Here is a 15,931-nt window from a genome sequence, read left to right as displayed (position 1 = left end):
GCCAGCTGCTAGCCCACCCCCACGGCCCACCTCCTGAGTTGACGGATGAGCCGGCACATCCAAAACCGGACTTACAGTAAATAATGTCCGCCATGCTTTTTTGCAAACATTGCCATCCCGTTTGCTTTGTGTCTGGTGCAGGAAGAAACGGTAAAAACAGGCTTTTGTCATGAAAGTGTCCGCAAGCAGCAAGTTTGGTTGCTGAGGAACAGGGGAAGTTGTGTGTGGGACGCTGGCGGTGATACAGACAGCGACAGATATAGCGATTTATGAGAGTTGAGAGATTTGTGACATATAGCGTGTTTGGAGTGTATAGTTAGTGTGTTATATAGTGTTTAGTGTAGTGTGTTTAGTGTGTAGTGTAGTCGTTTTTCGTGTTGTGAGTCAAAACAAGGAGGAGACTGCTGAATGTGGAACAGGCGGGAATGAGCTGAGGAGACCTGAGCCTGAGGCATTGCCTGCATTTAACTGTAAATAGTTACATATAACTTTGTAAATTTCAAAAACTTATCCACAAATTTAGCAAAGAACAATTTATATTTGCATTATAACTAATGCAGTTGGTTCATTAAACACATTTGTGGTTTTCACAGTAAAAAGTCGAACTTTTTCCTACTCTGATTTTATGTTATTTTGTGATTTTAGGTCCATAGTGTTAATATAGTATGTCAAAATGAAAAAATAACTCTACAGTCACACATGTGAGGTTGTGCTGAAAATAATGACACCAAACAAGGCAAGGTAAATAGTTTTTAAGGTGAAATATAATGGTAAAATCAAAAGTAGTCAAAAACAGCCAATTAGATCCATGACGTCCGACCTTCAAACACAGCCTAATTTGGCCATCCATGAAAAAACTACTTACCTCCCACTTTTCAATAGGAATACATGCTTCCTACGGGCAACACACTAGTCGTTTTAATGTAAAGAAGAAGAAGAAGTTCAGTCTTGAGAGGAATAAAAGCACAATGTGTCAACAGTTTCCCTGATCGACTATTGTGCTGCTGCCATTCATGGGCATTCATTATGTTCTTTGTGGGTGCGGCTGAGTCACCTATGACAGCTGCTGGTGAAATACGGTGTTACCTGTCTGGTGTAGTCCAGTATTAAGTCTCCAGTCAAAGTAATTTGAACATTTTTTAGTTGGCAAAATATTCACTGCCGAAGATGACTTTTTACAGCATTTCTGGTTTATTGTGAAAAGAGACTGAGTATGACCTAGAGAGCAAGGACAGAAGATGCTTAAATGCACTGACAAAACTAATCAATGAGGAAGCTCTTTGTATGATGTTGACACAGCAGCTTACTGACAATCACATACGACTGATGTTAGAATCTGGGAGTGGCCACAGTTGCAGTTATCTTTTTAATTCTGTTATCTCAAGTCACAAGTTAATTATTCTAGGACAATCAAGATGAAAACAAGTGTAATGTGTTTCTGTCATCACCAGGGGCATCAAACTGGGGGCAAAAGTGGGACTGATTATCAGGGCCCCAATGGGGGAGGGGGCCCTTGAAAGGCCTGAAATAAAAAAATTGTTTTTACTTTATTATTTATTTCCAAGCAATTAGTGTCATAACTAACTTGAAATTGGAAGAATAAATCAGATGAGAGACTTTATTCTGTATAAAAAAATAGTGGAGGCTGTCTGAGGTCCCTCTCACACCTCACAATACATAATGGTTCAGTCCACCCTGCAGCTGCAGGATTGGGAAGATGTGTCTCCAAACAGCTTAACGAGTGTAGAGGCTGCTGCTTATCAACATGTCTTTCCCCAAGAAAACAAAATCAGGGAGCCTTAAACAAAAGGAAAAGGCAGCAAGGGAAAGCAAGCAAGGAGACAGAAGACAACCCCTCACACATTTCTTTCAAAAGAAAGGTGAGCACTGTTCACAGCTAGCACAGTTTAAGAACAGTTAAAGCTAATGTCAGCAGTTGGAAAGATTGAAGTCAGACAGCCATGAGTCTAGCTCAGTATCAGCAGCAGCAGGTTCCTCGTCCTCATCTCATCCCTCATTAAGTGCTGACTGAAAGCATTATTACAAGTAATCATTTCACATTGAGGTCGCGGACCTCGCGGTAAAAACAGTTCAAATTTGGAGTGATATTTAGCTCCTTTCCCAGTAAGCTGTTTGGTATCAGCTGATTCATTCCAATTTCAAGATTTCTATGATGCTTATGGCTGAAAAATATTAAAAACTGAGCCCATGACGGCCTTCCGAAGACAGTAATGTCATTTTCAGAGGGTTAAAAGAGAGTTATAAAATAAAAATAGCCTATAATCCATATTTATTTCAGAATGATTTTCATGTATCAAAAAAAGTTCTGAAGTAAAATGAGAATATGTATGTGTATATATAATATAATTCAAATTCATCTATCACTACAATAGAATGTTTGGTCAGTAGTTTGGGACTCTCATCTTCCTGCTTTGCAGTAGGAACAGAGGAGAACATTTCTGGTGCATGCAGACTGTGTGACTCAGTACAATTCTCAGTACAATCAGAGAAATGTTTACATTTTCTTGAAATCAGAAGATTAAATTGCAACGACCACATAGCCTCATTTATGTATTTATTCACCCCAGGTCCACTGCCACCACCTGTGAGTCTGCAGCTGTGGAGATAAATTAGACCTGCAGGACTACAAGGGAGACAGTGAGCAGTAACTAACTGCCATGTTGTTCTTTTCACAAATATGGGAATGATAGTCATAATTTAATTTAATTTAATATAAAAAAGCGTAAACATTTTTTTGCCCTCTTATACAAGGGCCCAAATAGATTTCTTTTCATGGGGCCCAAAATCCCTGGCAGCACCCCTGGTCATCACAGTCTGTCAACAAGATAGTCATGTCATTTTTTTTTCTCGAGAAGACAAGAAGAGTCTGATGTTATAGGAGCAGCTCTCCAAGGCACCCTTTTCCTTGTAATAAAAACAAAAACTAATCAACTGAAAATGTCATGTTTTCCTCCCTTATTTTCCTTCATACAGTGCTCTTTTGTTGTCTTTAACACACATTACACCTGTCAAGTGCTTACTGTATTTTTAAGAGATCCAGATATTTGGAGCAGAGCAGAACCTTTGCAACAAATTCATTCACTAATGTTGGAAGCATATGTGTAAAGTAGAAATTTTGGAGGTGTTTCATGTGTTCATCTGTAAAGACTTTGTCAAAGGGAATGTCCAACTCCTGGTGCTCAGTTTGTGTCTAGATAACCAGCTTACAGGTCTGCAGCCACAGGCACGTCATTGTCAGCTGGACCTGGAAGGATAAATGTAAAATATGGCTTAGATCTTATTTTAATGAAGGCTTGCAAGTACCCTGTCACATTAGTTCATACATTATAATTAAAATGTACCCACCTGGAGATAGTATCCATGGGGCCCATAGGAAAGAATGAAATAGTTCCCATCTTTTAAGCATCTAATGTCACCAGTTGGCTGACTTAGAAACTCTGCAAGTAATGTGCTGCTCTTCAGTGGACACTTGATCTCAAGGAGCTGTGTTGAGTCCAGTATTCCATCTGGGCTCACTCCAAACCAGGGATGGTCAGGACACAGCACCAGGCCTCTCCACTCCACAGTGTGCCCTTGAGCCTCCGTGAGCTCTATGGCTGTCTTCTCATTCTCTTGGCCATATTTAGTGGCAGTATTGCCAGTGAAGGTGGGGCACAAGTGTTCACTGAGGAGCTTCTGTGGGTTTGTACTGCTTTGTTTAGGCACTCTCTTTGCCGTGCTCTCAGTCATTCGCAGCTTCCTGGCCAAAGTTGTGATGCACTCTGTATTTGGGTCTCTTCACTCAACTTCTCCACCTGAGCTGGGCTTAGCTGAACAATGGATTCATAAAAAGTGAGACACTTCCTGCAAGTCAGCATTGTGCTGAGCTCTGTATGGGGTATCTGTAGATCATTCTGGCTCTGAGAAGACTCATCTACAACTAATCTATAACACTGTTGAAGAGGGCCATTGGTCTGCAGCTGATACAGTGGGACCATCACAGAAGAACTGATGTAAATTCTTTGTGATTCTTGAACAGTTTGGGAGCACACTCTGGTGATGTCGCACCTGTGGGATCTGATGTTGATGCCGATGAGCCTTCATGAATGTGGTCTGCTTGATGGCGTTTAAAATGGATGTGCTTCACCCTTTTCAGCTCAGCATCTTGTGCCTGCGTTCTACTTTCTCTGTGCATCAGTGCATGATGTCCCTGTATTTCCCTGTCTCACAGCATTCTCAACCTGATTTGAAATTAAATTAAAGATTCATTCGTTCATTCATATCTGTTTATTCCATTCATAGATTAAATACATTACATGATTGCACACATTACATTATTATATACGTGACACCATATAATAAATGAAAAGGAGCAGGAAGAAGAAAACTTATGATACCTGCCCCTTTCTATAGTTTTAATTACATTTAAATGACTAATTGACATTTAATTGATTACAAAAATAATCGTTTGCTGCAGCCCTACATTAAAAGCAATGAAAATTATCATTAAAACTACCAGAACAATCAACATATACCTTCCAAAGGATGGCAGCAGCGTGGCTGCAAGATCTGCCTTGACCTGCCACACATGAACACTCAGCTGTTTGTATTTCACCCGATGATGACACTAAAACCCAGGCTCGGTGATGGGGGACTTCGGTCGATTTAAACAAGAAGCTTCATTCTCAAGCTACCCTTGACTTGCCAGTACCGAAGACGCGAACACATTTGGTCCAACCATTACAGGGCTCTGTGAACGGAGAGTTAGCATTGACAGCTAACAGCATGGGGTCAGAACTTTACACTGTATTTTAAGTGTCTAACATCTCACCCCAAAAGTTATGCAACATCAGTAGACACCTTACAACACAGCACTTTAGCGTGTGTGACTCAAAATGAATAAAAAGTAGTTAAAACAGTGTGTTTGTGCAAGGAGCTACATACCGGTTTGTTGACATCCGTGTCCTCCGGTAGCTAGACCAAACTAGTCAACCCATCGAGTGTGTGCTTAACAGGCTTAACAGAAAATTAACAGAAAAACGAAAATGCTGGAATACGTCTTGTCTCTGCCAGTGAGGGAGTAAGCGCACACTCGAGGGATTGACTAGTTTTGTCCTACTACCGGAAGACACGGATGTCAACAAACCGGTACGTAGCTCCTTGCACTCCTCCTTGCAATGAAGCTGCATGTTTAAATCGACCAAAGTTCTCCTTTAAGGCTTTGGCTGGGCTCTACATCTGCTTTAAGGTAAATCAGATTGTGTCCCACGATCTCTTTTAACAAAACGTATCCCACCTTATTACTGTGCAGACACTGATACACCTCAGAGCTTTTTAGGCTATTCATTGCCTCCCCGTCTGAAGCGGCAGAGTTGAGAAAGTAGCTAAATATGCTACTGTATGTTATTCTAGGTAATTTTTTCACATCATCCTCCCACCCCTCTATATTATTAGGCAGTGAGATTGTAATGCTGTCTTGTCTGAGCTGTTCCCACATGGTTTACACAATAGGTGGAGAAAGATTAGCGCTGACAGCTAGCATGTAAAAACGCTGGTTCCGGTTCATACCGGAAGTCTCACCCATAATTCATGCAAGGGCTTATGTGAGCTCGGAATAAGGTGGATAGTTGTCATATAGTTAAGCTGTGTAAACATGTCTGAAACATTCTCCTCTTCAGTCCTGCTCTCATTTACAGACATATATCTGTCAACTTGCAGCTGGCCACCAACAACAGAAATACTGAATAGAAATGTTTAAATATAACATCTTTAAATCGACATAAGAGCTACCTCTGATGTATTTCTGTGCCAAGGTGGCTGATATGATATAAATCAGCCTGTTTTCACCCATAACACGTCAAATACAGCATCATGGTCAGTCACCCTGTGCTTCGAAGTTTGACACTGTTGGTATCCTATGGCTTCACTTCTTGAAGCGCCCTTGTAGTGCAGTGGTAAAGAGTGAAAACAGTCTGACTCAATGTTGGGGTGGTTAGATATAAACCGTATCTCCCTTCCATCACCATGGGGAATGTGAGGTCGCTAGTGAACAAGATCGACGAGCTGGCGGGCTTGGTGAGGACTCAGCGGGTGTATCGTGAGAGCAGCGTTATGTGTTTCACGTGGCTCCATGAGGACATTCCAGACTCTAACGTCACGGTAGACGGCTTTCAGACTGTTCGGGTGGACAGGAGACACCGTGAGAGTGGCAAGAAGAAAGGTGGGGGACTTGGTATTCTTATTAACAACAAGTGGTGTCATCCTGGGCATGTTACGGTTAAGGAGCGTGTGTGCAGCCTGGACATTGAACTGCTGGCCGTGAGTCTGCGGCCATATTATCTGCCGCGAGAGTTCTCACACGTGATCTTCCTGCTCCGATGGCAAACGCTGCGCTCGCGTGTGACGTCACACACACCGTCATCGCGGGACTACAGACACGACACCCAGACGCATTCATCGCGATGTCTGGGGACTTCAACCATGTCACTCTGGCTGCAACACTGCCCACCTTCAAGCAGTTTGTGGATTGTCCCACCAGGGAAAACAGGACACTGGACCTGCTTTACGCTCTTTCCGGACTTCACCCTACCTGTCCTCTCTACCCCACCATCATCTCCCCCCACCCCCACCAACACACATGGCACACTGACGTTCACAGCAGAGCAGGTGAGGAAAGAGCTGTGCAGACTCCGCCCAGGCAAGGCAGCAGGTCCCGACGGTGTCAGCCCGAGGGTCCTCAAAGCGTGTGCATCCCAGCTGAGTGGAGTCCTGCAGCACATCTTCAACCTGAGCCTGAGTCTGCAGAGGGTCCCTGTGCTGTGGAAGACATCCTGCCTGGTTCCGGTACCGAAGAAGACACGTCCCAGCACCCCCAGCGACTACAGACTCTGGAGAGGCTGATCCTCTCACTTCTTCGGCCCCTGGTCAGCTTGTCACTAGACCCTCTTCAATTTGCATACCAGCCGAAACTAGGAGTGGAGGATGCCATAATCTTCCTGCTCCACCACGCCAGCACCCATCTGGACAGATCGGGAAGCACTGTGAGAATCATGTTTTTTGACTTCTCCAGTGCGTTCAACACCATCCGGCATGCCCTGCTCGGGAGCAAACTGACGGCGATGCGGGTGGACCCTCACCTGGTTTCCTGGATCACAGATTTGATAGGTCGACCACAGTATGTCAGACTGCAGGACGGTGTGTCTGACACTGTGGTCAGCAGCACCGGGGCACCACAGGGAACCGTTCTCTCACCATTTCTGTTCACCCTGTACACCTCGGACTTTCAGTTTCGCTCTGAGACCTGCCACCTGCAGAAGTTCTCGGACGACTCTGCAATTATTGGCTGTATCAGTGAGGAGAAGGAGGAGGAGTACAGGGGCGTTGTGGACTCCTTCGTCGATTGGTGTGAGAATAACCATCTACATCTTAACACCACTAAGACAAAGGAGCTGGTGGTGGACTTCCGCAGGAGGAAAGCCGCACACACACCTGTCTCCATCAACGGTGTGACTGTTGAGGTGGTCCAGGATTACAAATACCTTGGAGTCCACCTGGATAACAAACTGGACTGGGCCAAGAACACAGAGGCTGTGTACAAGAAGGGCCAGAGCCGACTCTATTTCCTGAGGAGACTCAGGTCCTTCAATGTCTGCAACATCATGCTGAGGATGTTCTACCAGTCGGTGGTAGCCAGTGCCATCTTTTTTGGGGTTGTGTGCTGGGGCAGCAGGCTGAGGGCAGCAGACGCCAACAAGATCAGTAGGATCATCAGGAAGGCTGGCTCCGTCCTGGGGGTCCAACTGGACTCTTTGGTGGTGGTGTCTGAGAGGAGGATGCTGTGCAAACTGCATAGTATCCTGGACAACAACATTCACCCTCTCCACCAGGTGCTAAACTCACACAGCAGCACCTTCAGCAGTAGACTCATCCCACCCCGATGTAACACGGAGCGCCTGAGGAAGTCTTTTCTCCCTCAGGCCATCAGACTGTTTAATGCATCCACCTCTGGTCGCGGTAGGGACAGTGGAGACACTGTCACCTTAGCCAAATCAAATCAATATCATTCCCTATCACTTCCATCACTTATTGAGTGTGCACTGGACCCTGTAAATCTCCTGCACTGGACTTAGTAAATTGCTGCTATTTCATGCTGCTGCTAAATTTATTATTTTTATCACCTTATACCACTTGTCACTTGATTCAATCTTATTGTGTACTTTTATTTCAGTTTTATGCTGCTCACTGTTGGTTTACATTCTGTGTACTTAGTAACTTGTTTATTTATTACTTTACTATTATTTATTACTTTTGTATTCCTTTCTCACTTTGTTTTACTACTGTTGCACGACAATTTCCCTCAGGATAAATAAAGTTTTCCTAAATCTTGAATCTTGAATCTTGGATGGGTCATACACTGGACTTTACCTCTGATGAACTGCATCCCATGTGTGACAAAGAGACAAAACTGATTTGTTTTTAACTTTGGCTACAAAGTTTGTTGTGGCTCTCTTTTGTAAAGATGCTGTGTGGATTGTGTAACATTTAGCCTACATGGCAATCCACCCATTATTTCTTCAGTCACACATTAAGCGTTTTAGTCTGGCCAAAGCAGTGGACCAACCCAGGATTTAATTAGTTACATGAAAGAATGCTTAACTTTTCTCCATGACAGTTTGACCCATGTGTGCATGTCTCCTCTGGTAGGTCCATGACCTCCCTGTACAGTGACCCGGAGTGGAGCACCAACCTGGACAGAGCAGTGTCCAGGCTGTCAGGTCCTGGGGTGGAGATGGAGCAGGCTCTGGCCTGGTTGAATGAGAGGTCGAAGGAGGAGCACTTCTCTCTCACTGATGTTTGGGGGGTTTTGACCTCTGCTGGGATCATGAAACAGGTACCAGGACCAATGTTGGGTAACATTAACTCAATATGTTACAAGATAATTGCCATTAACACGTGTTACATTACTGCATTTTCCACTGAGTCAAGCTTAAAGTGAAACCACTTTGTGAAGAAATGGGGATATTTCCTCAAAGTTAATGCTGTCCACTCTGCTATCTTGCAACACTGAATTAGTGGGCTACACATGCGTACTGACAACTGTAGCTTTACCTTCAGCGGCAACCTGCTGAGCAGCAGGAGAGAAAAAGAAGCAGTGCAAATGCTTCAAGAATTTTATTTTATATTTTTGGCGACAAAAGGAATGGAGAAAGACAACATTTTTTGAAAAAAGAAAAAAGGATCGCTTGAATGGCAGAATTAACGCATTATGTTACAACGGAAAAGTAATGTGAAGCCTGTAACAGATACTTACTAACAAGTTAACACTTTTAGTCTGAGTATCTCCCATTTGAAATGCAACACACACTGTATTAAGCATTATGCTGTCCATCAGAGGCAGGCGTGTCGTTAGACCTGGGCATTCGGGGAATAGCCCCGGATCTCTGTATCTTGAAAAAAAAAAAAAAAATCAAATATAATTGCCTAAAGGTGAAAGGTATTTATGTGGTTGAATGTCGAACGGCCAGCAGCCACAAATGCAACATTGTCGCCAGCGCAAGTTGCACAGAAGCTGGCCTGCCTTTCCTCATGACATATGTGGGCAGAGTCAGAATAATTTGTTGCAAATTCAACGTCAGTGTTATTACCCCTTACAGTTTAGTGCCATTGCAGCGTTTATAGCAGGAATGGAAATTAAACCCGCCACCCGCCAAATGTGCTTGAATTTGTGTGCTGGCAGGTCAAGTGAATCAGTTTACCAGGTTCATTCCAGTCAGATCTGATCCAATTAATCTCAATGATCGATATCTTGGTTAAGGTATAACAGCGTGCTTTCCACAACCCTAGAGTTAGATCGGGTCAAATTATACATTTCTGATTGGACCATAGTGTCAGTTGGACTTCTGATGGGCCGGAATTCCAACACTACTAGAACGGCTGTAAGCATCATTTGGACCGCTGGATTTAAACCCTATAATTATAATGTCTCGTGTAAATGGCCTGAGTGATGAATGAATTTATTGTGTCATGATATTTAAAAGAAAAATAAGAAATGACACCAAAGTGTACATTTTAACAAGTTTGATTATTCATTTATCGATATCATAGTAAACCGTAATTATTGCATATTTACACAAGATTTTGATAGAGAAAACTCAGAACAGGAAAATTAACAGTTAAAAGTAACTTATATGATTATGAAACATTTTATTTTAACACTTAATATTTTATAAAACAAGTAATAATAATTGAAAAAGCTGGAAATGAGCTGATATAAAACAAAACAAGCAAAGAGCCGTTGTGATCACTGGTCACAGCCTGCAGATTACCTCCGCTCTCCTCACAGTTACCACACACGGGCTTGTGGCATTTCAAGTGTCTGATGTTTGGTTCTGTTTGCAGCTCTTTCGGACCGGCACTGCCTCCGTGAGATGAGAGATTGAGAGATTGTAGAGTTTAAATCTAGCGGTCCAAATGACCGCTTACGGCCGTTCTGTTGAATTGTGGCCCCTCTTATGTCCAACTGACACTTTGGTCATGGGGGGATCCGTAGTGTGACAGCGGAGAGTCAGCAGCTGGGTTTTCACCTACGGTCAGTAGTATTAGTAGGTGTATAGGCAAACAAACACATTTGTGGATTTATTACATTAAATGCTGCAGATTTTTATTACGTTTGTGGGTATATTGTTAAATGACGATGTTTGTCTCATAATACCCGTCAAAGCCTCCTGTAGGCCTGATGCAGAAAGACAATGAAGTGAAATTATGATAGGGAATGTTCCACCTGCTTTAATAGCCTATGCACACAGCGCAGTTCTTATTATAGGCTATAACATCTGTAACGTAAACATCACTCAGTAGGATTAGTGAGGGAAAATAAGCTTTATTTGTGATTAAAATATGACAATGAGGACCCAACGACTGGGCTTCCTGTCCTTCTCAAACTATGTTGAAATTGCATCTTTAAATAGTCCAATTTGAACCCTGTTCAAAGAAAGACTCTATCTGCACTGTGATGCCGGTATATCTGAACACTTTTTTCAGTAACAAGTAATCTAACACGTTCATATTTACAAACCAGTAATCAAATTAGAGTCACTTATCATTATTTTTGTCATTTTCCTTAGTAAAAATATATATTTCCGCTTTCTTCTTGTCTCGGGGAGTCATGTCATGTGTGCCACAAGTCACGTTTTCAGCATGAGCACAACTCATGTGTAACACTATGCATGTCTTCTAGCCTGAAATACAGTCATTATTTTGAGTTCGTGTCAGCTAAAGATGAGAATGTTTTGCACTCCTAGCAATGCCCCTGATCAGAGGTATAACTTGTGTTTCATCAGATGGACCTACGATGTTTCTCTGATGAGGCCAACAGAAATGCCTCCAACCCTTACCCCATCTACTGCGCCATAGAGAAGCATTGCTTTTCTAATGGGCCAATAGAAGGTACACACACATTAGGACTAGCAGTACATGTAGTTGTGAGCTACTGACTTGTATTATGTGTAAAATTGACCCTCTGTCTGTCAGGAAAATGGTTTGAGGTGAGCCCTCATGAAGCCGGCTTCCCTGAGTTGGGTGTCTTTGTTGAGACTTCTCTGCTGGGCAGCAGATTCCAGGGTGGAGTGCTGCTGGAACAGAAGCCAGAGATGGACATGGTCCAACTACAAGGTGTGTGTTCACAGGCTGAGCGAGCTGTTTGATGGCAGCAGAGTGCTAACTACAGCTTTAAGTAAACACCTGAAAACCAAGGCTGCAGTGGTGCTTTTATTGTGAAGTCATTTTAGTATTTACAGTTTTTACATCAACAATAGTTTCCACAACCATGTTTAAAGTGAAAGGGGTCACTGTTGTTACAAACCCCCACTGATAATCCCACTTAACACCTGTTCATGGACAAAGACAAAGTTTATGATTAATGTATTAACTTGAGTATTTGTATCTAAAGAGACAGATATTTTCCCAGGAGTTGGTGAAGACCAACACAGAGCTTAAACAAGAGTAGAGATTGGACTTTTGGGGATTTGTCAGGGCAACAGAAAAACAACATGTAGCACAAACATGTAGGAAGATGTAGAAAGCTAAACATCAAGATATGGCTTGCGCATGTTTCAGGGGCCAGTTGGGTCACAGAATAGACAAAAAAACTACATCTGATGTTCATAAATATTGTTTCTTGGGGGCTGGAAGTTATCCCCAGCTCATATTTATAAAAATAAAATAATAAGCTCTGCAGTCTGAACCAGGACAGCAAACTTTTTTCCGCTCACATTTCAGCACATAGACAGACACATTCCATTGTTCTAGCTTCCACAATTAAAGCTCTACACAGGCTGACAGACTTGGGCAGAAAGTAGGACTCAGATGCAGAATGGGTGAACGTACAATCAAATTTTATTAATCTGATTTTACCTCTCTCCAGGATAAATGAGAACAAAACAACTATGAAAATTCTCAAGAGACAAACAGGACAAACAACATGGAACATAGATAAACAAAAGGCGCTCCCGAGGGAGGAATCTACTCTATTCTAGATAATATAAGAATGTAGAAAAACTACAAAATAAATCTCTCCGAAGAGGAACAACAGGCTATGAAAATTATCTGCTCTGTGCTATCAAAATTAATCAACAAAAAATCACTCACAACGAGGATAAAGAAAAGACTATGAAAATTCAAACTACAAACTCAAAATTCCTGACCAGAAAAATTACAAAGAAAACTCACTCTCCACGAGAGGCAAAATGCAGAATAATAAAACATGAAATATACTTAACACGACAAGGATCTTGGCTGTGGTTCAAGGCTTTAGTACGCGACATGAAAGACGAAATACTTAGGCGACGCAGACAGGGGAAGACAGAGACTTTATACACATGAGGAAGGGGAACACAGGTGGAAACAATCAGGAATCAGGGATGACGTCAGACCAGGGACACAGGAGGAAGGGCAAGTGACCTGAAACGAAAGGAGAGTTAATTTCAAAATAAAACAGGAAGTTCACAAGACAGATCCCAAGACAAGACAACCTCACCGCGATGTGACACAAGCGCTGCATAACTGCTTATCATCTTTTACTACCAGCTACTCAATAAAATAGCTTACAAATGTCAAATTAATATGCACATTATTTTGTTTTCATAAGCAACCTTAAGGTTATATTATTTGCAGTGATAGCAAAGTAATGAACACAAAGACAAGTTATCATGACGTATTTGCTAAAATTGCTAATTTTAATAATGTTTTCTATTTATTTGTGATCTGCTGTCATCTGTTGTCTTTGGAGGCACTGCAGCTGCTTGATCTCATTGGCTGCTAACAAACTATGCTAATGGCCGTGTTTAGTAACCAGCCGACTATAAGATAAGAACAATATGCAGGTGATGTTCTGCTATGCCTATGTGGCAGATAACAATAGATAGAGTGCAGCCTGAATACATGTGTTTAAAAGTTTCAATAAAGATTAAAGCATCCTCAGACTAATCAGTGGAGCACAGAAAAATATTGAAGCAAAGTGTTGATCATGCATGCGCTGTAATCCTCACTGTAATCACAATCTGTGTGTGTGCTGAAACTATGCAGGTGTTTTTGGCTGTGCGTTGGCTCATGAAGAGACTATCAGAGAGTTCATCCCTCCTTGGCTGGATGGTAATCCCCTTTTCACATTTCTACACTTACGAAAAACATCTTAAACATCTTTAGAAGCTGCAGGGATAAATCTGTTGTTGAGGTGGAAAAGTTGTCACAGCTTCATGGTTACATACTTGCTCTTTGTGTGTTTGTGTGTGTGTGTGTGTGTGAGTGTGTGTGTGTGTGTGTGCGTGCATGTGTGTGTGTATTTCAGTGTTTGGACAAATAGACAGTGCAGCAGAAGAGTACCTACGTGTGTACAATGCCCTTCAGAAACTAGTTGCCCTGACCAGAAGCACCAGTAAGGACCCTGCTTCCTTGTCTGACCTGGACAAGCTGCAGAAAATACTAGAAGGTGATGATGATGATGATGATGATGATGATGATGATGATGATGATGATGGTGCTCCGATGGTTAATTATAAACTTGAACACCTCAATCACATTTGTTCATTGAATCTTATTGTTTTGGTCGCTGCAAGCTAATTCACAAGACTGCAGCACTGATACTCATCAGTGTTTCAATTTTCCTCCCAATTCAAATATTTTGTGTCTGTGATGAAATAATGACACAGCGGATGTCTGATTCAAAATGCTACAATGTCCATGAGATTTGTATCTTTTGCAGACAAGGTAAATCATAATGAGTCTGCATGGCGGCAGTCAAAGAGTATGGAGGAAAGAAAAGCTCTTTCTAAGCACTGGAGTCAGGAGCTGCTGGCAGCAGTGGAGACCTGGAGCCAGAATCTGGAGGAGGGAGCTTTTAAAACACATGGTCAGTGTATGGCAGATAAACAGCCAGACCGGTCAGTGTCACACAAAACCAGACCCATTTTGCTTAAATGACATTAATGCATGTTTGTGTATTTTTCTTTCCATGTGTTTCCCTCAGTCTCTCTGCTTATTCAGAAAGTCCTTCCTCTGATTCTGAAGTGGGAGTGGGGAACTACTGCAAACTTCCTCTACCAATACCAAGGTGAGGAGACAGACCTCATAAGCTGTCATCACAATTAAAGGGGCTCTGGTAAGAATTTGTAGCAATTTGCATTTTTCTATAGACTATATGGTAATGTTTCCTCTTAAGAGGAAAAAAAATGTTGACAGTCTTGTATCTGTGCAGTAATTATGAATTCTCAAGCTCAAGTTAACTTAAACAGGAAACAGAGGGAAAGCTAGCCAACCAAAACAAACCTACCAGCACCTTTAAAAGGGTCAAAGCCTCATTCATTTGTCACTTAACACCAGAGCTGTAATAAGATTTTAGGTCCCTTTAACTTTCATAAGAAAAAAAAAACAGAGCAAACTATTTTTCACTAGAGTGTTGATGATGAATTGATGTCTCTCAGCTTCGGGGACAGAAGCTGCTCTGTAGTCTGGTGGTACGGCAGCAGATACTTCTGTATCTGTTGTCAGATATGAGCGGGGTGAACAGACTGTGGTGGATGTATGTTTCTTTTGGTGTACTTCACTGATGTCACTGATGCTCTGTAGATGGTACCAGGGATTTTCTGGTGGTCTTAATCACCAAGTATGGATGGCATTGCACATAACTTTGAAAGATGTGATAATGAGCAGGATGAGGAGGAGTGAATTATACTGGCTGTTCTGCGTCTAAATTTGACATCAGACACTGACGTTATACTCTTTGCAAGCAAATATCTAGAACTTTTTATGTAACGATGAGTTATATGTGACAACAGTGATGGTGTATATAGGGAATAGACGATAGTGTATCATTTAGTTTGGATATAATGTTACAACTTCATCTCCCCAATAATTAAAGGATGATAAATGTCTGTACTGACAGTTTAATCACTCAGTGTCACGTTATTTTACACTAGCTGTGAATTGAGATTGTAGTCCATATTTATCACAATGCTTTGTCGGTTTATGTACCTTTTTGTTGCTCTTTGGTGAGTAATGATGGATATTTTTAAGCTGTAAGCCTCTTTGCTATTAAAGTAAATCAACAAGTTAGGACATGTTTGTTTGAAAGTCTAACATTTTGTTGCTGGGCAGAGCACAGCGTTCCACCTTGCCTCCAACTGAAGGAGACATTCCACCTGTTAGACGCCGGGCTGCTGATTAATGTAGCCTACCCTTCATTTCTGGGAGATAAGAGGGACATCGACCTCCTCATCGCACCAGAGTACAGTGCTGGAAACATGTTTGAGGTATTGTAAAGTGTGTTGTAGTGTTGTCACTACATACAGTGTATGACATATTACTAAATGCTCATTAGAAAGGGCATAACCTCCATCAATTGATTAATACATTAATTAAATGATTAGGAGGAAAACAA

General features: G+C 42.0%; 1 protein-coding gene across 2 annotated transcripts in view; it reads left to right on the top strand.

Moving 5' to 3' along the window:
• The window catches only part of LOC119014505 (cytosolic phospholipase A2 gamma-like), a 33,339-nt gene that overhangs the window by 12,646 nt on the left and 4,762 nt on the right, over positions 1 to 15,931 (top strand). Inside the window, exons 1-9 of one of the 2 annotated variants that reach the window (XM_037089742.1) lie at positions 5,129 to 5,248; positions 8,704 to 8,890; positions 11,340 to 11,445; positions 11,530 to 11,670; positions 13,582 to 13,647; positions 13,844 to 13,984; positions 14,258 to 14,404; positions 14,522 to 14,605; positions 15,649 to 15,803. In XM_037089742.1, the coding sequence (XP_036945637.1) occupies positions 8,708 to 8,890; positions 11,340 to 11,445; positions 11,530 to 11,670; positions 13,582 to 13,647; positions 13,844 to 13,984; positions 14,258 to 14,404; positions 14,522 to 14,605; positions 15,649 to 15,803 (1,023 nt within the window). In that variant the 5' untranslated portion in view covers positions 5,129 to 5,248; positions 8,704 to 8,707. Of the gene's footprint in view, positions 1 to 5,128; positions 5,249 to 8,703; positions 8,891 to 11,339; positions 11,446 to 11,529; positions 11,671 to 13,581; positions 13,648 to 13,843; positions 13,985 to 14,257; positions 14,405 to 14,521; positions 14,606 to 15,648; positions 15,804 to 15,931 lie in introns of those variants that run through there. The other variant, XM_037089739.1, reaches the window with a different exon arrangement.

Source organism: Acanthopagrus latus, chromosome 23 (assembly GCF_904848185.1).
Source record: "Acanthopagrus latus isolate v.2019 chromosome 23, fAcaLat1.1, whole genome shotgun sequence".
Lineage (NCBI taxonomy): Eukaryota > Metazoa > Chordata > Actinopteri > Spariformes > Sparidae > Acanthopagrus > Acanthopagrus latus.
Note: the sequence above shows the minus strand (reverse complement) of the source record. Positions and strands in the feature narration are given on the sequence as shown.